The 27266-nt window shown below is 40.0% G+C and overlaps 1 protein-coding gene across 1 annotated transcript; it reads left to right on the forward strand.

The window, feature by feature from the left end:
• The first annotated feature begins 15396 nt into the window (after positions 1-15396).
• Tas2r40 (taste 2 receptor member 40) lies at positions 15397-16365 on the forward strand. Its single transcript, XM_069997380.1, has one exon. The coding sequence runs from the start codon at positions 15397-15399 to the stop codon at positions 16363-16365; it is 969 nt and encodes a 322-aa protein (XP_069853481.1).
• The last annotated feature ends 10901 nt before the right edge of the window (positions 16366-27266 follow it).

Here is a 27266-nt window from a genome sequence, read left to right on the forward strand (position 1 = left end):
AAATATTAACCTATTCTTTGCCATTTTTTTCTAATCTCAGCACCTAAAACATCTTTCAGATCTTTAACTTTCTAGATTAAATGATTCTGTTTCTCCTCTTTCCTCTTTACCTTTTCCATTGATGATTTTTGCTCTGAACAATGAGAAATTACGTAAACTTCAACTGATTCTTTTTTTTCATTGTATTTTATTTTGTGAACATACTGTACAGAGGGGTTACAATTACATGGACAGGATAATGCGTACATTTCTTATCAAGTATTGCAGCCTCCTCCTTTGTTTACCCTTCACATCCCTTCCCACCCCACTCCCACCCCCCCACCCAATCCTCACCCCCCCACCAACGTTGTAAAGCTCATTTTCGACATGACAACTTGTACTTCTCATTGTTGCAACAGGTCCACCTGTATCCTTAAACGACTTGTTTTTCCCCATCTCCTCCACAAGTTATACTGACATCAAATATAGTGAAAGCAGGGGTTATACTGTGGGGGAGGGACATACAAAGCAACAAATAAATAATCTTATAAATCAGTTAGAAACAAATGCATGAAAGAGAAAAACATTAAAATACATATCTAAGGGTTCATTTTCCTAGCATCACATTATCTGACCTTTTCCGCTTGACTCATACATATACTAGATATTGCAAATAAGGGAAACCATGGGACCTATGTTTCTTTGGGCCTGGCTTACTTCACTTAATATAATTTTTTCCAAGTTTTTCCATTTCCTAACAAATGGGGCAATGTCATTCTTTCTGATGGAGGCACAGAATTCCATTGTGTATATATACCACATTTTCTTGATCCATTCATCTACTGAGGGGCATCTGGGTTGGTTCCATATCTTAGCTATGGTAAATAATGCTGCAATAAACATAATTGTGCTGGTAGCTTTAGTTTGGTCTTGTTTGTAAATATTTGGGTAAATGCCCAAAAGTGGGATTGCTGGGTCACAGGGGAGCTCTATGTGAAGTCTTTTGAGGAACCTCCATACTGCTTTCCAAAGTGGTTGAACAAGTTTACATTCCCACCAACAATGAAGTAAGGTTCCCTTCTGTCCACATCCCCTCCAGCATCTGTTGTTGTTAGAGTTCTTGATTTTTGCCATTCTAACTGGAGTGAGGTGGTATCTCAATGTTGTTTTGATTTGCATTTCTTTTATGGCTAGGGAGGTTGAGCATTTCTTCATGTGTCTATTGGCCATCCTTCTTTCTTCTTCAGAGAAGTTTCTCTTTAAGTCTTTAGCCCACTTATTTATTGGGCAGTTGTTTCTTTGAGGATTTGTTGTTGGGGGGTTTAATTTTTTGAGTTCCAAGTATATTTTAGATATGAGACCCTTGTCTGTTGTATGGCTAGTGAAGATCTTCTCCCAATCCGTGGGCTTTCTATTGATCTTGCTAGTTATGTCCTTTGCCATGCAGAAGCTCTGCAACTTCATGCAATCCCATTTGTCCAACCTTTCTTTGATTTGTTGTGTTTCCGGGTCTCTATTCAGAAAATTTCGACCTGAGCCAAGGAGACCTAGGGTTTCTCCTATTCCATCCTGTAATGTTTTCAGAGTGTCTGCTTTGACTTCGAGGTCTTTGATCCATTAACTTCAACTGATTCTTATCACCACATATTAACTGAATGCAATATTAAGTCGTGCTTTAATTCCTCTGCTTTTCTTAATTGTTCATTTTAATATCATTTTTTCTTATTTTTTGAGTGCAGTATCTTCTCTACCTTTCCTGAGGATATAATTTTGAATGTCTTCATCGTTCCTCTTTGATCTTTATTTCTTCAGTGCTTATCTTGGTTTTTCTATTTCGGGCTATGAGTTTTATTCCATTTCTGATTACCTGTGATTATTAACTCATGAAGGAAAATGAAAGGCCTTGCTGGGTAAGTAGACATTCTTCCCCAGTAGGACACTCTCCTGCCTAGGAAGGCTAATGGAGCGCTCCATTCAGGGCCAGGGTCGTCCTGATGGGTTGGTTGGTTCCTCTATGGATGTAGAATCTGACATTCACCTAAGAATCTAAAACATCCTAAGGAAAAATTATTTAATCTACAATGAACATCTGTTCTAGAAGCCCTGGTTCTTTATCATAAAGTATGTTCAATTGCTCTAAAAAAGAAATGTCAATATGGGTATCACCAATGTTTTTTTACGCAGTGAAAGGAAGGGGTTTTAAGAGAACAATGATGTCACCATATGGCAGATAGAATTCCAGCGATGTCCTTGGTTTTATGTCATTCCCACTCTCCAAAGCTATCAACCCTACATCCAGGGCCATCTGTGTGTCCAGAAGGCTGATCAGCCCCCACACCCCAGAAGTGCCCCAAGCATGTTCCTCCCACCCACTACTTCACTCTGCCCACACGCAGCTTTCATTCTTTGGCACCGCCAAGACGCAGGATGAAATTTCTAGTCTGTCCTTGGCCATCCCCATCTAATTTCCTTATTAGTATGGGGATATTTTTTTTCACTGTTGTCTCAGAAGATGTGTAGATAAATGCATTGCAGACAAACATAAGATCAGAAACCAATACATATTTTTATTGTGCAAGAATATCACATTTTAGGAGCTTAGTCTTCTGTAGCCAAAATGTTCCATCACGAGCAATCCTGTATTGCTCAAATCTTAAGTTGAAGTCATAAAACTCCTCACATTGGCTTTCTTAAGGAAAATTTTGTTGTTATTTGATTAATCAGTTGATTGGTTGGTGCTGGTATTGGGGCTTGAACTCAGGCCTAGTCACTCACACCTGGTTTTTCAATCAAGGCTTTCATTCTAGCACCTCAGCTATAGCTCCACTTCCAGCTTCTGGATGGTTGATTGGAGATAAAATCTCACAGACTTTCCTGCCCTGGCTAGCTCCAAAACATAATCCTCAGATCTCAGCCTCTTGATTATCTAGGGTTACAGGTGTGAGCCATCAGCACCCAACTCTCTTGAGGAAAAATTTTATCTCCAGTTCTAGGTCATATTTTGTGTTCATTTTATATTGATGTGTGTTTTTCTTCACTTGTCCAGAAATCTACTAATTTCATTGTGTGATCCACTGGGAAAGTTCATCAATCTTCACATTAATTACACAATGACAATTCTCAATTGCCTTTCATTACCAGCTAAAATCAGTTTCATAGAAAATTTCCAGAAAGCTCAAGGTGGGTAAGCTGGAAATGAGAGGTTCTTGTCAATATAGCAAGTGATGTGAATAATTAAGATAAAAGAAAAATATCTAAGTAGGGTCTCTCAACACATATTCTACACAGATACGTGAATATGTACAAATGCAGAAATGAGGAAAGCCACCTTAGCTAACCTGAGCTCCCCAGCTAGGTGGGTAAGAATACATAGTGTCCGATTCTCCAGGAACACTGGCACCTCTGTCACCCTGGAGACCTTCCTTTTCCCATCAAGCCAATCATTCTCATGCTGGAGCCTGTGCTACAGACCTAAACACAGGCTGAACACAGAGGGAGCTGCCAGCAACAGAGAAAGGACAGAGCAAGGAAATGGAAATGGTGTCATACTGAACATAGGTGTCACTGTAAGAGGGAATTGGGTTGCAGGCACTGACTGCCCAGCGGACAGCTCAAATCACCTTCTACCTTGCTGCTTTAGAACCGAGGCACAAAGCAGGAGGAGGAGTCTTGAGTGGGAAGAATGTGACAGGAAGTGAGTCAGCTTACCCAGGATTTTATGTTCAGCCATCAGGTGGCTTAAAAGACTTTATATAGAAATTAAATTAACTACTTCTCCAATATATGTTGCTTTTTTACATCTCTGACTTGCAGTTTTTTTCTCAAAACATGAATCCCTAACTTTATGTGTGAGCTCATTTGGGATTTCAAAATATCTTCCTGGTGTATTCATCTCTACACGGACCAAGTCTAAACCCTGGACTAGAGTTTAGAGTGAAGTCATCTCTCGACAAGGGCCCAAGAATAAGTGTGAGAAGGTGAAATGAACCCTCACAGTTGATGTTAAAATCAGGAATCACTCATAATGAGCATTTGGAAAAGAAAGGCAGAATGCTTAAAACACCTAAGGTAGGTCAGTGATGCATATGCTCGCGTGTGCTCTCTCTCTCTCCTCTCTCTCTCTCTCTCTCTCTCTCTCCCTCCTTCCTTCCCTCCCGGTCTCTCTTCTCTCTCTTTCTCTCTCTCCCTCCCTCCCTCCGTCTCTCTCTCTCTCTCTCTCTCTCTCTCTCTCTCTCTCTCTCTCTCTCTCTCTCTCTCTCTCTCTCTCTCTCTGTCTGAGTAATCTCTTCCATTCTACATGCTCCTCTGTCCTTCAAACCAGTTGCTTCCAAATTTGTGTCCCTCCCATATTATAACCCTGCTCTCCAGGGCTCTGTTCATTCCCATAGAGTCTCTGCTCCTGAACATTGTTTCATTTAGACCCAGATTTCGACTAAACTAATAACTCTGTCTCTTAACTATCCCTCTGCCTTGCAAATGAAAGCTCTTTCTGTTCTAAAGACAATTATAGGATGGTATTTGTAAACTGAGATGAAAAATAACCCCCACTAAACAGTCTGTAAAATGTGTTTTCCTGAGAATCTGCAGGCCTCGGGAATGCAAATCAGAAAATGATCCAATTGCCTCCAACACTTACCAGGGAAAAGTGCCATTTGCATCTGCACTCCAGATCCCCAGTGGCTGCAAATAAATCAAATGGCTCATTCAAACCAGAAGCCAGGCACAGACAGGGCTTGAGTGGAGGTGGACTTGGAAAGAGGAAATGGAAAAGATACAGTTCTAGAAATTGAGAACGAGTCCATGTCGCCATCCAAGCGGAAGGGTGGGCAATGCATTCACATGCATCTAGCCCAACACTGATTTCTAATTTTATCAACACTGACCCCTTTCCAAGGGTGGTAAATACAAAGAATTCCAAGCCAGGTTTTCAGAGCATTCTAGACCCTTCCTATCATCTCCTAAAGTTTCCAATGTCACATGATACGTGGAGAAGGAAAAGAAAGGCACAAGCTTTCTTCACAGCCTCCTTCCTCTTCTAATCATCTCACCAACTCTCCCACTTGGATTGTCTTCCTAACCCTGTCAAATATAGTAGATAGCATCCTTCAGCCTTCTTTAGGGATCATCTGACTTACATCATAGCCCTTGCCCAAAACTTAGCTGTTTACACTTATTTTAAAAAAAAAATAAGCCAGCACCAGTGGCTAACACCTATAATCCTAGCTACTCGGGAGGCTGGGATCCAAGGATCATGGATAAAAGCAATCCTGGGCAGGAAAACCACTGTGTCTCTTATCCCCAATTAACCACAGAAAAAGACAGAAGTAGCACTGTGGCTCATGTGGTAGAGTGCTTGAGCACTTGAGCAAAAGAGACATCGCCCAGGCCCAGCATTTAAGCCCAAGATTGACAAGAAGAAAGGAAGAAAGAAAGAGGAAAGAAGGAAGGAAGGAAGGAAGGAAGGAAGGAAGGACCCACACTCTTGATCATTATAGACTTGTGGTCTTGGTAGAAAAGTAAACATAGTGTTAATAACAACAGTGTCAACCTAAATTTATTCTTTTAATTAAAGAAATTCTCTGAAAATTAATTATGTTTATGTGGGCCTTGTGCTGGAAATAATATGTGTGTCATAGTAACTCACAAGCATATTCAAATGGTTGAGGCAAAGGAGAGTCAAAAATGAAGAGGATTTCATCAGATCTTTTAAAATAGCAATATTTGGCTGCTCTAATTAATTAGGAATGATTAATATATATTAATTTAAAAGTGATGATTGAAAAGACTGAGGTCAGACAGAAGTTGAAAAAAATCAATGTTGTCCTTGCAAATTACCTTTTTGTGAAGTTGCAGTGGCTCTGTTCTTTTGGGATAGTTGCTGTCACCCAATGGGAAGATCCCTTCTTTCACATATACAACTTTTAGTTAGGCTTAACTCCAATGAATCCATTAGATGCTAACAACTTTCCCATTTCTTTCACAAAAGAAATTTGAGTTGTTAGGAATAAATATCAAATATTTTAAATTTCATAAGTATTGATCAACACCTACTCTATACCTAGATTCTTTGTATTTAATATTCCCTACAATCATCCAAGGTCCAAACACCTTATAATGGATATATGTGCAAGACATAGCACCTTACAAAAGCAACTCCAGTACCTCCTGAGGATCGCCTAACATAGAAAATCACACCAATCAAATACATTGAGCAAGATGGAATTCAGCTTCTGTTGAATAATACTTCTGCCCACACAAACAAAACTCTTTTACCAGGGATCTTTTTGTGCCCAAATAACACTAAGAATTTGGAAATGAAAACAGCATGCATCTACGGAGGTAAATATGTAGCAATGTCCTGATTTCAACAGCTCCAATACACCTGAAGAAGTTGGCAAACTCCATTCTTTTTTAGGACTAGAGACAGGTCAAGTCTAGTTAACTCTCCTTGTTTTCCTTTACTTGATTCTTTTCTTTGAACCTGAAACCTATTGTGGTCTGAGCCCTACTGCTCTACATTTTCCTCAAGCACTCCCCTGTTATTTTATTGCACTGTTTGTTATTGCATTATTACTTACTTCACTTGACCTTGACTTCTCTACTCCATTCAAATCCCAGAAGAACAGACAAACATTTTCCATGATCCATAACCATACCCCCAAAATTAAGATCACTGTCTCTCTTGGAAGAACTATTTGTAGAATACATTTGTTATTCTTTTTTTGGTGGGGGGGTCCAGTCGTGGGGCCTGAACTCTGGGCCTGGGCGTTGTCCTTCAACTCTTCAGCTCAAGGCTAGCGCTCTACCACTTGAGTCACAGTGCTGCTTCCGGCTTTTTTCTTTTTGTTTATGTGGTGCTGAGGAATCAAACCCAGGGCCTCATGCATGCAAGGCAAGCGCTCTACCACTGAGCCACCACATTTGTTATTCTTAAATACAGTTTGTGTGTACGTGTGCATATGCACTGTCCCTGCTCAATGTTAGTGCTCTACTACTTGAGCCACAGCTCTATTTTTGACGTTTTTGGTGCCTAACTGGAAATTAGAGTCTCATGGGACTTTCCTTCACAGGGCTGGCTTCAAACGGTCATCCTCAGATTGCAGCATTCTAAGTACCTAGGATTATAGGTATGACCAGTTTAATTCTTTAAATGGTCTTTATAACTGTATGTAAATATATATCATATATACATAATTTGTAATCAGATATATCATATATAAATTCCACATAACAAACACTATAAGTAATTTTGTTTTTATAGTCTAGAAGCCATCTTGACTCTGACTTTTCTGTGTGTCCTAGAGTAATGTCCTGCCCCTCTCTGGGGGGATTATTTCTCCTTTTTTTTTGTCGGTCGTGGGGCTTGAACTCTGGGCCTGGGCGCTGTCCCTCAGCTCTTCAGCTCAAGGCGAGCGCTCTACCACTTGAGCTACAGCACCACTTCCTGTTTTTATAGTCTAATGATTACCTCACACAGTTTTTAGCCTGTGTGAGTAACCTTTCCTAGGGTTCTCAAATCTTAAGGTGTAGACTTAAAGGGTAGGGTATGAAGCAAGTCCATCCACTTATGAAGGGAGACATTTGAGTTTAGATCTCTGCCTGGTGTCCTCAGGAAACCCCTAAAAGTTTTCTGCTTACCATTTTAGAGTTCCGGCAAGCCATCCATTTACACGCCAGGAAGGAGTTGGAAGCTTGATTCTGAGCTGCAGAGATGCAGGCTGTACCCCTCGCCTTGAGTGGCCATATGCCCCAGCGTTTCCTGCCAACACATATTTAAATACTGTCTCCTTGTTCCGCCTTCCTGAGCACGCTGGCAGTCGTCAGACCAGGCTTCTCCACTCTTCTCCATTTCCTCTACCTCTTTCCTCAAATTTCTAGGTAACAGAAATACATCCGGGAAAAAAAATAAGGGGAAACACAGGCCTTCAAAGGGTCTCAGCAACCCCTCCTCTCTCTTTGGGAAAAGATCTTTTCAGTTCATCATGTTGTTCTATAGAATTTTGAGGTCCTTTTCTCCAAAGTAATGTTTCTTGACATGAGCATGTGGTGAGTAGAGGCAGAGACCCTACTCTACGCATCCACAATGTACAGGAAATCCCAGAAAAAATTATCTGTTAAAACGTCAGTAGGGTTAAGGTTGCAAAAATGAATTGAAATGAATTGACTTCTTATAAGTGTCTTTCCTATCCAGCAGGAAGCTTCCTTCAAAGGGATCCTTTCAAAATAATCTGAGCCTGGTTAACATAGCCATCTATCTATCACAGATGCCTATAGAGAAAGGGGGAAAGCTTCAACCTTCCTCATTCCACCAAATGCTAGAAGTTCAGGAAAACTCCACTACCTGTATTTTCATCCTCTCTCTCTTAAGATCAATGTTATTCACTATTTCAAAATTCTGTGGATTTTTCTAAATATCATGCTATTAAATTTTAGAGTAAATTTTAGTACATGCTCTTCTTTGCATTTATGCAACATTGCTCATGATAAAGAAATGATAAATGTTTAAGGGGATGGATAGACCAACTACCCTGATTGGATCATAGCGGGATACATATAACGTATTTGATCATAGCAGGATACAGATAACATATCTGAACATCCCACTGTTCTGCCATTACTGGCAGCACAGTAAGCCTCTTCCCTTCATAATTCACCAGGTGTCAGGCATCAGTCTCCACATGTATACGGCTCTCCAATTTTAAGACAAGCTTCCCTATCCTCCTATGATCATTTGGCAATGTGCAGAAAAACATGGTAGGCCTAAGAGAAGGACAGTTGCTATATCATCTTATGAGTAGACTATCAGGCTATTAGACACCATAGAATGCACAGGACAGCCACCTGTTAGGAAGATTTATCCAGCCCCAAATGCTGATGGTGTCAAAGGTCAGCAAGAACTTCCCTCCCCTCCACTTGGAAAGCTACCTAGAACAAGCCTTGTAAATGTACTACGTGCTGGTTCTACCAAGGGTCTCAACTCTACCACCGGTGATAGCCCTGAAGCTGCAAACCTCACTTTGTACAGAAAGGCTAAACAAAGCTGCCGTTCTCCTCCTGGGCAAATTCCCTTTGAAGAGACATCTCTTAGTGGTTTACAAGTAAAAGACGACTACAGGATCTTTTAGGTCAGATGGCTACTGACCTTGTTGATTGCCATTTAGAGGACGTAGCAAAAACGTCAAGACCCCCAATTGATGCCCTGTTCCAGGCCTTCCCTACAACATGGAGGGCACCATCAAGGCTTAGAAATTCCCCTCTTAGCTAACTTTCCAGGAAAGCACTGAAGTCCAGCATTTTTTATTCAGTAAAAACAATTCTTTCAATACACACATTTATGTGAAAGGACACACACTGATGCATGCATCCGTGAAAGAGCATATGCAAACAAAAGAAGACCGAGGGCAGAACAGGATTTGCTTGCTTATCCAGTCCTTAGTCCAACACATTCAAATTCAAACTCAAATGTTACCCTCTTACCAAAACCTCTTGACCACAAGTCTGTGTCCGCTTTCCCTCTCTATTCCTTCACCCTATTTTTTTCTTCCTTTTGATGAATTGCTGAGGTGTTTTCCAGTATCTGAACCATTTTCACATTGCCCCAAGCAATGTATCAGGGTTATGACTTTTCTATGTTTTGGCCAATACTTGTCATTTTTTATTGCTGCCATCCTGTACCTTTTTAATATACATTACTCTAATGGCTGAGACTATATTTTCCCATGTACTGTCATATGCTACATGTTCGTGTGTATCTTCTTTGGCAAAATCTCTATTCAAATCTTAAATTGGGTTGTCTTCTCTTGACTTAATTTTTGCATATTGTGTGAGACAAAGGTCTGATTTCTTTCTTTGGATTTGGTCCTCCCTTTTTTGTTGAATGGTCAAGGCATCTTTGTTTAAAATCAGTAGTTTATTTCCTTTGAAACATTGATCGATAGCTGAAATTTTATTATTTGTTTACTTACTTATTTCCCCTTTGCAAACTCTTCTTTTCTCCCTTCTACTTACTCCTACCCACTTACAAGTTAAACTGTAAATCTTATGAAAACAAAAACATGTCTCAGTCACTATTTGTCTCCAGAGACATAGTAGGCACCTACTAAATATTCATTGAACGGATGAATGGTCCAGTTTGTTGGGAAACAATGACCATTGTACGTATCTACAGCTAACTGTAGATGATTCTAACAAAAGAATTGCTGAACACTGTCCCTAAATGAGATTTCATAAGCATTTCCTGGATTGGACAAGTAATTGATGCACTGGTAAAGGAAAACACCAACGGGGAATATCAAAGAAAGCCAAATGCACTGTACAAAGACCTTCCAAGATTCCTCCCATGCCCATGTAATTGTAAACCCTCTGTATGGTATTTTCACAATTAAAAAAAAAAAAGATTTCTCCCATCCCTTGATATTCCATTAAAAACCTCAACAGATGAATGACCTTCGGATTCTTTTTTCAGTTCACTCGCCTTCAGACAGAGAGTTCCAGTGCTACAAGTCCCAGTCCTCTTGCTGTACTATTCTTCTGTTATTCTTGCTGTACTTTTCTTCTGTACTATTCTGTTATTCTTTAGAAACAAGCTCTGTCGTTACTTAAAGTCAGTCTATAGTTTATTATTTGCATCATATATTAAATGTAAATACAACCAAACTGTTCTTTAAAAGAATACTCAGATCAGGAGGACAAATACAACCTCCCATTAAAAAGTGAGTTGATAAAAACTCTTAGCCAATTGCCTCAAACAGAAAAGCTGTTTTCCCACAAGAGGCTCCTGCTTAGAGAAGAAGAGCATGACTGCTCACTAGCGGTAAACCAAGGAACTGTTCCATTTTCCAAATGGAATTCATCAGCCCCATCTTGTGGTAACAGGTGTTAGCTAAGATTTAAAACTATCACACTCACTGATGGCTGAGAAAATACATAGCTTTAAGATTTAAAGCTATGATATTCACTGATGGCACAGAACATGTGTTGAAGACTCCAACCTCTACAGAAACCAAGCACATAAAGGGCCATAGGTGAATAAGATAAAAACAAACAAACAAACAAATAAACTTCCTGGGAAATAACTATTTGATTTTGTCACAAAATTTATAAGTGTATACATGTAAAGATTGAATCCCACTCCTTTGTTTCCCCTTCCCATCCCTCCCTGCCCCCTCATCCTCCACCCACCCTCCCCCCTCTAACTGTAACCCCTCTGTACGGTTTTTTCACAATAAAGAAAACTTCTCATAAAAAAAGATTGAATCCCAAACTCAAACTTCTAAAAAGAAAGTTAAAATATAATTTTCTAACATGTTCTTTTATAAGTTAAGTTTTATTTCAGAGCCAGAAATTTGTCGCTTTTATTCTTTTCATCAACCTGTCATATTAAATCTTGTGGGCAGTTATAATATAAACACATAAATGAGCCTTAGTTACCAAGTGCTGTGACTAGGGGTGGTATATAGTTCTACATTGAAAACAAACTGCTCATGAACATCGACACTTTCAAGCATAAATCTCTGAACAATCATTAAAATACCAATAGGAACTTAGCCTTCAAACGTCACTATGTTAAGCTCTGAACGCTATACCACACTATGGCTCATCCTTCATCGTTTGGATAAGAATTGATTGAATGTTCTGAACACCAGGAGGATATCTTCACAAAATCTAAAATCAGTGTAAGCCATGCAGAAAAGTCAGTCTTCCACGTATCACGATTTTCCATCATAGGATTTGGTTACATTTCTAGAAACTAATCCTAACACAGAAAAAGAGACTAAATAATGTTATGCCAGATACATTTCCACATAATGTCTTATAACTACTTGTGGTGCTTTTCTGGGGGAGGGAAGAAATATCCAAAGTGTTTGTCTACCCAAAAGACCAATTATATGATCATACTCTTGATAATCTTCACTGCTTATCATCAGCAAGGCTTTTTTCCCCTCATATAATGTGAGAAGTTCATTTTTTCAATAGCTCAACAACACTCCTTTGTGTCCCGCTGAGATGATGCCACACACCCTCCGTGCAGTGAGCAGACCACCCTGCTATGTGTCCAATTCATCAACACTTTGTACTTCCAGCCCCACGAGGAGATCCAGCTCAAGTGAAGAGAACTGTGTCCGTGGCACCTTCCATTTTTAACTTCTAGCAGAAAGCAATGCCTTCTGAATAATGCAAATGAGTATATGCAAAGCTTGTGTCCTTACATAATTTGCCACATGAAGCTTAAGTTTCACTGCCAGTCCAATATTAACACCATCCATCGCAAGAACAGCATCACACAAATCCACGTTCAATTATTCAAAAGCTTCTTCTCTTCACAAAAAATTAATTTCTGACTTACTTCCCAGTATCATGCCTGTCATGAGCACAGGATACAAAATATTTCTAATTGTATAAAAATTCTCAACTCCATAGCGAGTAGATAGAACTAATTATTGCATCCAAATATACTAAATATGCATCCTGATTAAATGCAATAGCAAATGCCACCATTTAAATTTTCACATACTCTTTCATTTTCTTAAGCATATTTCCATAACATTGAGCAATTAGCATATCTGGTCACATTTAAACTTGCACAAGCTTATCTCTTTGCAGAAGCCTGAAATTCCACTACATTGAGTAGCTATTCTTTTATAACTTGATATATGAAGACTTTGATGCTCCAGGCAGATTTCTCACTTAAGTATGGAACTGCTTAGTTTATAAACAACCAAGTTAAAACCTTGCTGACATTTCATTTTTCAGCTCCTTAGATTTTCCCCCATATCTCTGCTCTTTGTCCCTCAGTGGCTACTTCCATAATAACATCTATGCTGATTCCTTTGATTGCTTCTTTTGCCAAATAAGCATTCCAAAATGTCCCTCCATTTATGAAGTGGAACATTTTCTACTTTTCAAAGATGTGCATCTAAGAAATATATTGCTTTTATCACATGATAGGGCGGATATGACTCCACAAGCCAAGAGACTATTTTGAAAAATGTTGTAATTATTTTCTGTAATTCAACCTCTCAATCACCTCTCCTCCCACCTGACAGAAGAACATATCCTCTCACTCATTTTCAAAGAGTCACCAAGTCATTTTCTCAAGGAAAAGATTCTGCGTGGCACTTTTCCTATTGTCTTAGAATTAGCCCTAGAACCCACATTACAAAAGGGTAAATTGAAACCCATTTGTACAACTAGAGATAACTATTTTTAAAAAAAAGTAAAGGTAAAAAAAAAAGTAAAGGTAAATCTATCTCCTCCAAGGAGAGGTGCAGCCAGACATGGTCCCAATGGCAAGCCTCCTCCTAAGTCTATTTATCTAAAAAGATGAGGGAAGGGAGAAAAGGGGAGAGCTTCTGGAATTATGGACAACAGAGTAGAGAGAACTCACCCATGTTCTCACCAGCACCCAGAAGCCTTGGAAGGCTAGATAGTGCTGGCCAGTGAGGCAGCAGTAGCCCCAGGGGCGCACACTGACAAGAGCAGTGGGTGAAATAGAATTTCTGACTCCTGTACTCTCCTACACCTGCCAAGGCTTGAAAAGGGGGAGATGGGTATCTCAGAGCCCATCCTGTTCCCAGATAATCCAACCAGATGGAGTCACAGCTCAAACCGTGCTAGGTGAAAGGGAGATGACAAAACTTAACAGAATTAAGGAACCAAGCTGAATCCTTACAAGATTTTCTTAGGTTTTCTCCTTCCTGCCCTCCCTCTGGTGAAATCCATACTCCCCAGGGATCATACAGACTCGTGGCTCACTTCAGGGGTATGCAGCCTAACTCCTGAGTATTCCTCTGTCCTCATTTTTGGCTTCAAAGGAAGGACCATGCTTCATCTGAACCCAACTTGCCAAGTTTCTCCAATACGACCTACAGATCTTTCTGGGATCCACCATCACCCTCAGTAACTTTCAAGCCCTTTGAGCATGATGAGGGTTTAGAAGCTTTCCCAAGAGGGAAATTTAAGAGTTGTCTGGAAACCCTGCCTGCCTTCAATACCCCATTTAGCCATTTCGAGAAAGACCTTTCTATAGAAACCCTCCCCTTCTGCGGAACTCTCTGACTGCTCTGCTATCATTTCTCTCCAATTGGAAAGCCATTTTCGAGTTTGTGTAGTAGAGGAAAGATAAGTGAGAGGAAAATGACGCCCCTAAACACATCATGTTCTTCCAAATCTGTTCCATCCTCCACCAGAACCAAAACTTATAAACCTCTCAGCCAAGAATTGGAAACCCTTGTCCTTGGGTTTGTTCATGACATTGTCCTGGAAGCCAAGATACTGTCTTTCATCTACGCCATTGTAACAGAATGCATGAGATGGAATACTTTATAAGGAACAGAGATTTCTTTTCTAGAGTTCTCAAATCTGGGATGTCCAAGGTCAAGCAGCCCTCATCTGCCATGGGCCTTGTTGTTGCTTCATCCCATGGAAGAAGGAGAGGACAAGGATGAGCAAGACTGGGATGAACTCATTTTTATAATAGATATGCTCTTGAGATAATGACATTAATCTGCTCATTGCAGCAGACACATCATGAACTAATCATTTCTGGTTCTAGAGAGCCTTTCTTGTCTAACCTAAATGGCATACAATTTTGACTTTTCTGTTTAAGGACATTATTACCTGAGTCTAAGTAAAAGATGTACACACATGAGCTAATGGGTAATTCTTATTTACACACAATAACCTAGGAATAAAGAACCTCTCCCAAAATAAAGGTAAGAAAGGAAGCAAGAGCAGGCGGTAAAAGCAGCAGCAAAGAAATAAGGATACGAAATGACCCATTGTAACAACGAGATGTACAAACACTATGTTGAAAACGAACTTTACAACTCTGGGGAGGGAGGGAGGAGTTGGGGAGATTGGAAGGAAAGGGATGGGAGGGGAAAAACAAAGGAGGCAGTTACAATGTTCAATAGGAAATGGACTCATTACCTTGCTCATGTAACTGTAATCCCTCTGTACAGTATCTTTACAATAAAATATATATTAAAAATACAGCAACAAAGTGTTTTACAAATATTTAACAAGTAACACAGGCCTTGTGAGATAATAATAAGGCCATTGAATACTGAAGTTCTTAACTTGGGATTCTTACTTATGCTACCAGGTATAGATGGACTTGAAGTATGCCAGATATCCATTGCACATTTTCTCCAATGAGCTCCTAAAAGCCTCAAACAAATGAATCTTCATGAAGAAAAAAATGAAAACAAAACAGAGACAGAACAGGTAACCAGATCCTGTCAGCATTTGCATGCCAAGCCTCTAGCTTGCAGTCAGGTGACAAGCAAATGAAGCAAGCTTGGAAAAAACCATTCACTGAAGAGGAAGCAATAAGATAACACTGAGTGAGTGTCAGAGAATTGCACGGAAGTACCAACTCTTGGTGTGGAAACTCAAAGTCAAGGGTCAGAAAGAATGGCAATAGTGATCACAGATACCACCAACGATATTCCCATGTTTAAAATCATCGTGGGCTTTTCAGTCTGTGGAACAGAGTGCATCATTGGCATCATTGGGAATGGCTTCATCACAACCATGTACGGGGCTGAGTGGATCAGGGACAAAAGACTCTCCAATCATGACTGTCTTATGTTGATGCTGAGTTTGTCCAGAATCCTGCTACAGATTTGGATAATGGTGGAGATGACTTACAGTCTACTATTCCAAGGCATTTACAACCAGACAATAATATATACAACCTTCAAAGCCATCAGTGTGTTCCTGAACTATTCCAACCTCTGGTTTGTTGCCTGGCTCAATGTCTTCTATTGTCTTAAAATTGCGAATTTTATGCACCCTTTGTTCTTCACAATGAAAAGGAAAATCATCGTGCTGATGCCTCGTCTTGTGTGTCTGTCAATACTGGGTTCCCTCAGCTTGAGCACTCTCTTCTTTAATGACATCTTCAATGTATATATGAATATTTCCATTCCTATCCCTTCCTCCAACTCCACGGAGAAGATGTACTTTTCTGAAACCAATGTGCTCAGCCTGGCTTTTTTCTATTACCTGGGGATCTTTGTCCCTCTGATTCTGTCCATCCTGGCAGCTACTCTGTTGATCATCTCTCTCAAGAGACACGCACTACACATGAAAAGCAATGCCATAGGTTCCAGTGATCCCAGCATGGAGGCTCACTTGGGGGCCATCAAATCTACTGGCTGTTCTCTCATTCTCTACATCAGCTATGGGGTTGTTCAGTTTATTTCCATGGCAAACATATTTGACACATACAGTTTCTGGGATGCACTGTGCAAAGCTGTCATGATTGCTTACCCAACTGGCCACTCAGTCCATCTGATCTTGAGCAACCCTGGGCTGAGAAGAGCCTGGAAAAGATTTCAGCACCAACTCCATCTTTATTTTAAATGGCAGACTCAGTGACTGGAACACAGTGACTGGAACTCGGTGACGAGAATATTACATCTGATCAACCAGCTCTGTCTTTTCCTCTCTTAGAACTCTTCCTTCACTCAATTTTTTCTCCCTAAAATCTCCTCTGACAATTCTTTTCAGGTAACTGAATTCTTTTGTGAATGTTTAACTTGAGATCTAAGCAAAAATAGTTTAGCAACTTGAAGATGGATCTAAGAAAGCCCTTTCAACTAGGTTCATTGGCATCTGGCTCCAAGCTCTTCTCTCTGCTGTCCCTGACTCCTAAGTCTTAAGAAGAGTGTGACAAGATCTCAATTATCGTCTGTTGTTCACTGAGCACCCTTTAGTTCTCAGGGCTATCTTTATATAGATGAGGAATTATATGTTCAACCTCAATTTGTATTTGCCCATGGTGAAGGCAAAGAGACCGGACAAAGAATCCAGTGGGATAGGAAACCGGACAGTATACAGAAAAAAAAGCAACTCGAGAAATAAAGGCTAGCTCAAATCACTCAGTTCTGTGGAGACACCAATGAAAGTGAAGTGTGAAAGTGTGAAGCTGGGCACCAGTGGCTCATGCCTGTAATCTTAGCTACTCAGGAGGCTGAGATTTGATGATCACGGTTCAAAGCTAGCCTGGGCAAGAAAGTCCGTGAGTTATAAACCACCAGAAAACCAGAAGTGGCATTGTGGCTCAAGTGGTAGAGCACTCACCCTGAGCCTAGGCCCAGAGTTCAAGACCCACGAACAACAGAAAGAGAGAAAGAGAAAGAAAAAAAGAAAGTGAAGTGTGAAGAAAGAGGGTTTGGGTTCAAACAAATGCAGGTTATGTGTACACTTAATGGAGTCCTAAGGTGATATTCAGATTCCAGAAGTTTCCAGAGATGATGATGAAAATCTAAGACAAATATAGAGATAAAAATTATGAAGGAGAGCAGCAGTTGTAGAAGTGGGTGTTCAGTTGAATATTGACCAAATGGGAAGGGATGAATTGAGAGGGGAGGGAAAGGTTGAAAGAAAAAAGAGTAAGAAAAGTGAGCAGAAGGAGAAAAGTGAGCAGAAGGATCTGTGAGAAAGTAGGTGTCTGTCTCACGTAGCACCAGCTCTGTGGCAGTACAAGGGATACCTGCACCTCTGGATTTTCCAGTTTCTGAGAACCTGGAAGGAGCTGGGAGGTCAGGGCAGTTACTTGGGTGGGGCAGGTGGAGAAGAAAGGAAATGTTCTTCTTCATTATCATCTTCACATGGGCAGTATCTCCAAGCATGGCTCACAAAATAAGAGGGGTTTCTTTTATTAGGTTTTTTTTTAATTTTCTTTAATTTTTTTAATTTTTTTATTGTGAAAATACTGTACAGAGGGGTTATAATTACATGGGCAAGATAATGAGTACATTTCTTATCAAGCATTGTAGCCTCCTCCTTTGTTTCCCCTTCCCATCCCATCCTCCCTCCACCTCCCACCCAACCCTCCCCCCCCCACACCAAAGTTGTAAAGTTTGTTTTTGACATAACGACTTGTATGTCTCATTGTTGCAATGGGTCCACCTGTATCCCTATTTAAACTATTTGTTTTTTCCCTTCCCTTCCACACATTATAACAACCTCAAATACAGTGAAAGCAGGGGTTATGCCATGGGGGAGGGACATACAAAGCAACAAAGAAATAATCTTATAAATTATTAGGTGTTTTTGAATCATAATTACTGAGGAAAATGCAAAGGGAACACTAAGAACACTAAACTCATGGCCAGCTTACGCTACTCTTAAGGTTGGCAGCAAAGACTAAGTTGTTTTTCGAGGTTCTGGGATTTGACCTCAGTGCCCCATGCTTGCTAAACAGTAGCTGTCACAAATGAGCCACCTCCCATCCCATTTTTTTTTTACTTTAGTTATTTTTCTGATAGAGTTTTATGTTTTCCTGCAGGCCAGTCTTGGTCCCTCATCCTCCTACCTACAACCCCTGCTTATTTGGGACCAGAGGAGCATGCCATCACAACTGGCTTACTGGTTGAGGTAGAGTCTCACTAACATTTTGCCCAAACTGGCCTTGACTGACCAAGCTATCCATGTCTGAGTAGCTTGGGTTACATGCATGAATCACCACACCCAGCCATAAAGATTAGCCCCTAGGCTCTCAGACTGTCAAGCACATGCTGCAGAGAGAGTTCCTTAGACCTATATCAGCTACAAAAAGGAATCACACCTACACTCACATACACATATTCACTCCCTCATGTTTATCCATCCCTTTATAGTTTGTGCAACCTGGGACTTATATAACCAGAAAATGAAATATTTGTAAAACTACAATTTGGATAGCTTTAAGTGATACTTTATTTATATGACTATTTAAGGTTAGTATAGTTATTTCAATAAGCCCAAATAGAAGTGTGTGTGTGTGTGTGTGTGTGTGTGTGTGTGTGTGTGTGTGTGTGTACACATGCGTGTGTATTAGGACTCAAACTTGGGACCTAAGTACTATCCCTTAGCTTTTAAAATGAAAGCTGGTACTCTACCACTTGAACCATAGTACCACTTCCAGAGTTTTGGGGTGGTTAATTAGAAATGAGAGTCTCATGAATTTTCCTGTTCAGGCTGGCTTTGAACCATGATCCTCAGGTCTCAGCCTTCCTAAGTAGCTAGAATTACAATTATGAGCTATCGGCGCCTGGCTTCTAAATAGATTCTGATGCCTAAAAAGTAGAGATGGATTTAGAAAACAATAGTAGTAATACATACTTGTTAACAGGCACCTATCTATGCTCACTGAGTGTATTCTAATGCATGACAGAGAATAATAGAAAATGGGTCTGAAGCTGTCATAATGAATATGAACCATGACAGGATAGCAAAATGGCCAATCCTTCTCTGCAGTTGCTATGAAGAATACCATCTCATTGTTGCAAGAGTCTAAGACCCCCACGGTCAGGACACCTTCCCGATGCTGTTCATCACCCTGCCCTCAACAAGATAACTCTCTCTCTCTCTCCAATTCTTTCATGCAAAACCCAAATAAACACACAGAAATGACAAGAATGCTCAGTGTTCGAATTTGTTGATTTTAGACAAAAAAAAAAGAATGGATTCCACTGGACTGAAGAATGTAAAAAATGTAAAAGTCTGGTGTACTACTATGCCTGTATCTTTGCTGGAACCCCCTTGCAAACCCTAAATGATCCCTTTCATTGGCACCCTAGACAGAGAAGATGGGCAGCTGTGGAGTGAAGGATTCCTTTACCCATGAAGTCATAAATATTCAAAAACCATGTAGGGTTTGGAGGTTGCTGAGGGAGGCCAGCTTGGATGGTAGTTGGTCAAGTTCTCACAAATGAGGGCTAGACTGGCAGCCTTTAGGTTGTGACTCAAAGGTACCAGGTTTTCCCACAATCCAGCATTATCTTCCCTTACGAACTGCTGAAACTCCTCTGTTTTCTACTTCTTTGCATTGACTCTGCAGGAAATCTCTTCTGTTATCTCGCCTGTCTTTCACTTTGGGGCCCTAGGGTGAAAAATCCTTTAAAGACAAAAGAAACTGTATGTTCATTTCACCTTTCAGAGAATTCTTGCACTAGAGAAGGAGAAAAGAAAGCAAGGGCATACATGAGAAGTAATTGTGGAAAGAAAAAGGAAAAAAAGAGAACTGAGAAAGAAAGACAAATATACAGATAGACAGACAGACTGCTCTCATCTGACTCAAGTTCTCCATCTTCTTAGAGAAAGGTAAAACCTTTAGGGGAGACCTAAGAGGACTAGAAAATGTCTTATATACCTAAGAAGCAGGGAGCAGAAGGGAGGATGGAAAGTCTGAGAAGCCAGGCTTCCATGTTTGAAGGGTACAGAAAGCTCTCTGCAAACCCTTTTTTTGCTTTTTTTAATTTTTATTTTTTTGCCTATCCTGGGGCTTGAACTCAGGGCCTGGGCGCTGCCCCTGAGCTCCTTTTGCTCAAGGCAAGCGCTCTTCCACTTGAGCCACAGCCACTTCTTGCAAACCCTTTTAAATCTGGAAATTGCTTACTGTTATGCAGGCAAAGGTTTCAGGGGAAATGTTTATCTTGGTGTCCTCTGAGAAGTAGCACGTTATACTGACAGAAGTTTCTGTTTATAGGAGGATAAGATGGTTCTAGAGCTTGGGCTATGACCCAGAAAGGGCAGGTCTGAGCAGGAAAGATTGGAGGTAAGGGACTGGAAAAGAAGAAATGATGAAAGGAAAGGTGTGAAGTATTGAGTGCTGAAGTCAGTCTTGGCCAGTCTCGCTTTGGGAGAAGCTCTGTACCAACAGCTCTGGCCCAGGCCTTCGGGGAATTATCTCTGTACACTGCAAAACAAAAAGCATTCAGGAGGAATATTTCTGGGTGGGGGACACTTCCCAGTGTCGGGTGTGGCACGTGAAGGTATCCCTGTCCAGACACTTGCCTGTCAACCGATCATCTCTGTGGAGGAAAATAGATTGCTCAAAAATGTTCTAGCTTGTCTCTCATTTGGCTTTCCTTGTGGTTGTTTTAAAATAAAGTGTTTTATCATTGCTCCACCCTCTTTAAGTTGCATCAGAAGAAAGTAAAAGAATCAGCAATCCCCTAAATTTGGGTGTGGCTCAGGAGCTAGCAAGGATCCAAAGAATAATTCCAAGGTAGAACACAGATTATGGCTTCTCTTCTGGCCTCAGTGTCTGTATCTCTAAAAGGGGAATAATAGAGTATAACAGCTAGCTGGACTCCAGTGGCTCATGTCTGTAATCTTAGCTACTCAAAAGACTGAGATCCAAGATTTGTGGCTCAAAGCCAACCAGGGCAAGAAAGTCTGTAAGACTTTTATCTCCAATTAACCAATGGCAAGAAGCTGGAAGTGGAAGTGTGGGAGAATCATGGATTTTTTATGGGCGTGTGGTTCTAAGGATTGAAGGCACTACCTCCCTCAAGCAAGTGCTCTATCACTTCAGCCACACAGCCCTGCCCAGGATGGCTCTAAAAACATCAAATGTCCACAGCTAAAATGCTTAACCTCCAAAACAAATATTTCAAAGCTCTGATCTCTCTTTTTCTCTCCTTCACCATGGAAAGGTGAAAACTCAAGGCAGAATCCTCTCCTGGTCTTATGGAGACAGTTAAAAGGGATTGGAGCTGATAGAAAAAGAAATTTTCCACTGAGCATTTTCAGAAGTCCTCCTCCAAACTGAAGAATGCAAAGCAGAAAAGGGTCTCCTTACACTCAGGCCTCTCTAGGGAAAACTGCTGTTTGCATCTCCTGTGTCGCGCCCTGCAAATAAACTGTGGTTTATTCAAACCAGTCATTGGTGATGGGTCACAGCTCTGAGTGAAATGGGACCATCAGCGATAGAAAAGTACATTGGAAAAGCAGTTGTTTGCAACTCTCAGGAAAGACCAAGGACCCCCCAAATCTCTTCTTTCACCTCACTGTTAGCAGAGTAACACCTTACTTTTTCATGCTACTCACAGGTAGTGAGAAAATTTTTGCTCACCATTGGATTCAGAGGCCCAGAAAATGCCTTGGAAATGTCAAATAGTTACTTAAGTGTCTACCATATACAAGCTCTGCCTCTACCTTTTCCTCATAGCCATAATCTGTACTGAGGAATAACGGGACTTCTCTGTCAGAAGGGATTGGTGGAGGTAAGGGCAAAGGAGGTTGAATTTTGTGCTCACATTGGAGATAGTAGGACTATGGCTATGGCTTGGTCCTTAACCCAACCCTATCAAAATGTCCACTCTACTTGAGCAGTCCTAACAAGCAATGGCACCAAGGACAGGAGAGGAAGAACATTTCTCTGCACTTGTCAAAGGTGTGAAGATATAAACAGGAAAATAGATAAAGCCAAAGGTGGGTCTGAATCTGAAGGTAATGAAGGCATTTTAAAAAAGGAAAAAGAAAAGGCCATGTGACTTTGCCAGTCTCTGAGGTATTTTGAAAAGACAGGGTAACCCTTTAACTAATCAGTGCCCAAACAATCTTGATGAATATACCCCAACATCCAAGCTCCATTCACAAGAGAATACACAGCCTGAACCCATGAGCCAAACTGCCTCATGTAACCTTCTGGGAAAAAAGAAAGAAAATTTATTATCTCCTTGGAAGATCCTAACACATCTTTCCCCATAGCCTTGGTCCAACAGTCCTTCATGGCATGACATAGTAAACACCTAAATAGATCCATCTATAAATTAAGATAAAGTCAACTAAAATTACCTACCCTACAGTACAAGTGTTTTAGACTTTTTATTAAGTTGTGCTTGACTTTGGCAAAATTTAATCTAATACAATAAAAATGAAATATCTCCAAACACAAGAGAATATTTCAACGTCTTCTTAATCAATTATTTTTATGACAATGCTATTGCCTTTGCATTTTACCCTTCATGAGTTCTTCAGTTAATAATTTCTATGCCTGAGTTCCAATATCCAAGAATAGGAACTCAATTTATATTGTTGATACTGATTCTATTCATTATACCTAGTAGCAGAAAAGTTCTGTTTTGATTTTTTTTTGCTTAGAAAGGTCCAGTAACTAAAATAATAAATCTGACAATTCCTGATATAAAAACCTTATTTTCAAGAAGTCAGACATTATAGCTGCTGAGCACAGTGGCACACACCTGTCATCTAAGCAATAAAAAGCCTAAAGGAAAACAGATTCTGTCCTTGTAAAGAACAGGGGAAGAGGCAGGGATGGCTCTGTGATATCCTAACCAACTAGGCAACCTAGCAAACCTCACTTCTGCCCCCAAACTAGCAAACACTGTGGACTGAGTCTCCCCAGTCTCTGGTCCCGGGGAGGGGTCACAAGGACCACTCCCTCTGTTTTAAATCTTCCTACTTTGGCTTCTACATCTGTTCAGCTGCCTAGATTCTCACCTCTTCCTATATCTGTCATGCACTCTTCAAACACTTTCTGCCATCCTCCCTTTGTATTACCATTTCAGCTTGATCTATTAACAATGATAAAAATGTATAGAAAAATTCCTAAGACAACAAAATTAATTGAGCATAATGTTGTAAGACCAAGGAGCAACACAATAGGGTGTTCCCAGCTGACTCATGAAGTAAGCCCAGGAGCCAGACATGGTGACACATGCCTATAATCCCACCACAGGATTGAAGATGATGGTTCTTCTTATCTGAAAAAACAACTAAAAGCAAAAAGACTGGGGCTGTAACTCAAATGATATAGTCCTTGTACAGAAAGCATAAGGCTGTAGTAAAAATCCCCAATTCCGCCCCTTCCACAAAATGCTGAGCTGAACAACCTACTTATGTAACCAAACAGGGGTATGTCAAGGATGTTTTATGTAAATGTAGAATTCTGTTTGCACCAATCACAGGCTTCTGCTGACTAGAAGTGCTCTCCCTTTGGCCTGGGTAGAAATGTCTGCAAGGCCATATAGAGTTGACTGGAGTTCATGATGGCATTAAGTCTAGTGTAGTCATAGCTCAGACAGTGCCTTATGGAGCCAGAGTTGTACTTTGGCAGCAATCAACCATGGTTTCAATGTAGCTTCCTCCAGGTGTCTGTGGAGTTTTCAAAGCTGTTGGGTTGACATGAAGGGAGTCTGGCTGGCCATTTGGCTGAGAGTCCTTCTTGTAAGGCAGTCAGGAAACTAGGGACTCTCTAACACTCCTTAGCCAGGGAATCAAAATCAACTGTCTTGTAGTAGAATTGTTGTAGCATGAGAAATATCTAAACTGCGCCTAACACCTGGAAACTCTAAATAGTGTTTTATTATTCAGGACTATGGAGCTATTATTCTGATGCCTATTATTCAAGACTAGAGCCAATGGTGCTCTTTGGATTTATGGCCACTAGATGGCAACCTCCTCATTTCTACAGTACACGTCTTTTCTTGCAGTGGTATTTGCAACTGCAGATTCAACAAACCACAATTTAGTTATACAAATTAACTGAGAATAAGTTTACCTTTGCAAAAAAAAAAAAAAAAAACTCTCCTATGAAAAATTTCACTGTTTTCTTTTGAAATTCTCCTGACTACCCAGCTACTGGTTGTCCTATGTGGACATTACTACTGAAGTCCTATGTAGAAGCTGTTCTCCACCAAGACATCCTAGTCCCCATGACTTGTATGAATTAAAACCAAGGCCACTTTGGTCCCTTCAGGGATCAATTCCCTGTCCTTTGATGTCCTCATCTGACTCCTCTCCTGCTAAAGAAGATGAGATGGCTTCAATTCTGATCACCATTATCACATTTACCACAGAATCACTCAAAAGGAACCATAAATCAGTTCAGCAAATTCAACAGATATTTAATGAGCCACTATACTGTAATATACATATGGATATAGATAGCATATCTCACACACAGAGTATATAAAGATAAATAAGATCATTTAGAAGCAAAGAATTTGAGTATCAACCGCTCTACTAGATTTTTTCCAAAAATAAAATATTTATTTTAACAATGCACCAAGTGATCTATTCTTATTCTTAAATAGCCAATATTTCAACCAGATATTAACATATAATGAGCTATAAACTAAGACATGAAACCAGTGTAAATCAGAGCCGTTTATGCATGGGAACTCAAGATATAACAGAAAGAAATTGAATAGCCCTGGGCAAAGGCCATTTGGAGAGAGACAAAGTTGGATCCCATCTGTTTATTTTATACAAAAGCAAACCCAAGTGGATAGAAGATCAATATAGAGCTTGAAGTTATGAAACAATGACAAGAAAATACAAAATAACTTTGTGACCAAGAGTGGGAAATGACTTAAAACACAAGAACTCATATTAAAAGGAAAATGTTGGAGGGACAAAAAGGAAAATGTTGAATATATTTCCATTCAGTGAAAGGCACAAGAAACAGCCAAGAAGAAGGTATTGGTAATATCTAGGATCTACAAGACACTAATAGCTAAACTAGGTGAGGAAAATTGGCACACCAAACAGGTGCACTGGAAACCCAACTGGCCCTCTGACAGAAGAGATATTCATGGTTATTCACAGCCAAAAATATAAAAATTAAAATAACAGTAAGATATAACTATCCTCATCTATTCAGAGCCCCAATTTCTATAGTTCCAATTATATACAGTCAATGAAATGAAGGGTGAGTACTTTCAATAAGATGTTTTGAGAAGAAAAGGGAGGCCACATTCACATACCATTTTACAGCACATTGCTAGAATTATTGTGTATCATCATTAGTTATTGTTCTAAATTTCTTACTGTACCTATTTAATAAAGTAAACATTATCATAGAAAACTTACAGCACAGATAGACTTTGTTATAGTCTGCACATTCTAACATCCACTGGGGGTCTGGGAATGTGTCTCTTGTGGGGAAAGAAGAGACTATTACAACCTTTGACAATCCTCAGAACAGCCAAAAATTGTCACATATTGATGTAGATGTGATGAAAGGAGAATTTTCATAAGTGTCAAATGGTTCTGTCATTCTAGATAGCAACTTATTGGCATTCGGTGAAATAAAATATCCACATACCACTGGACTCAAAGGTCTACTCTTGGATATGTCTCCAAGAGAAACTCTGGCATAAGTCCATGACGGAACACAGATAAGGATTTCCTTAAATCATTGTGGAGGTAGCCATATGAATGAGTCAAGAATGTGTGTTAGGTGGCCAGGGTAAAGTATTATGCGATGAGCCAAATCAGTGGATTAGATATGTCAGTAGGCTAGTGGGGAGAGTGTTGGATAAAGAATGTAAAAAGTAAAAAGAAACATGCAGTCCAGTCGTTTATGTTTGTGAAAAGCACATTATAGGAGGTCACGTTTATGCCCCCCAGATAGCATCAATCAAAACAGCACAATTGTCTAGGAGACACACACCTATGTTGTAGTATTACACAGAAGTTAAATATTTAGCTTCTAGAGTACTTAAACTGAAGTCCTGGCTCTACCACTAACCTTTTCTGTCACCTTAGTTGAGTCCTTAACCTCTCTGTACATCAGTTACTTTGTACAGAAAATGGAAGCTAACAATAGCAAGTATTATATGGGGGTCACTGCAATGATAGACTGAGCTAATATAAGGTACTCAAGGTTCTAAGGACAAATTGTCATTATTATTGATGTTACCAGTAATAGAGTAGGGATCAAGGGTAAAGAGAAAAATAAGATCTTAAAAAAAGGATAGCTAGTCAGGCATGGTGGTAGACCCCTGTATTCTCAGCATTCAGGAGGCAGAGAAAGGAGGATCACAAGTTTGAGGCCATAGTTAGATTAAGGCCAGATGGTGCTACTTAATGAGACCCTGTCTCAGAAAGAAAAAGTGTGAGGGCATGATATAGTGAGCAATGAATTAAAGGAAATGATTATACTTTGAACCTGAAATCAAATTAAATTAAAGGAAACAACTCCTCTCTACATATCCTTCTTGCTGACATTCACAGCATGATGGAGAGTACTGACAATTGCAATACAATATGTTAAGGATGATGGTAGAATGGCCCAAAAACACAAAAGAGGGACAGTTTGCCTAGTCTGGGGGTTCACACAGACATTCTGGAAAACAGTATAGTAGTTAGGGGCTTAAGATTTAGAAACCGAATTAAGATGACAGTGGTGCTTCCTATTCGTCTATAAGATGTGTAGCAACTTAAATGTTCATTAAAACATCATTTATAAAATAGCCAATCCTAAAGAATTACTAGAATGCAGACTCCAGTCAAGCATCACCGTAACTTTCCAACATGTCTTCTCAGAAGGTAGTCCTATTTCTAAAAACTACCACCAGCACATCACCAGTTAATCAGGCATATGCTAATCTAAAATCTTAAACATGGACTTCCCTCCTGGTTTGCTTAGAACATAGAGAATAGAGGTAATTCTATTATAACTCTCTTCAAAGTGAAGAAATCAAGATCTTATTTCATCAAATCTTGAAAGCAGAAGAGGCTGCTGGTAATGGCTACTT

The sequence above is a fragment of the Dipodomys merriami genome, unplaced genomic scaffold, assembly GCF_024711535.1.
Source record: "Dipodomys merriami isolate MVZ:Mamm:240054 unplaced genomic scaffold, mDipMer1.0.p SCAF_5, whole genome shotgun sequence".
In the NCBI taxonomy this organism is placed as follows: domain Eukaryota; kingdom Metazoa; phylum Chordata; class Mammalia; order Rodentia; family Heteromyidae; genus Dipodomys; species Dipodomys merriami.

What these genes read in the sequence shown, in the direction of transcription:
- Tas2r40 (XM_069997380.1), top strand. Translation starts at nt 15,397, where the DNA reads ATGGCAATAGTGATCACAGATACCACCAACGATATTCCCATGTTTAAA.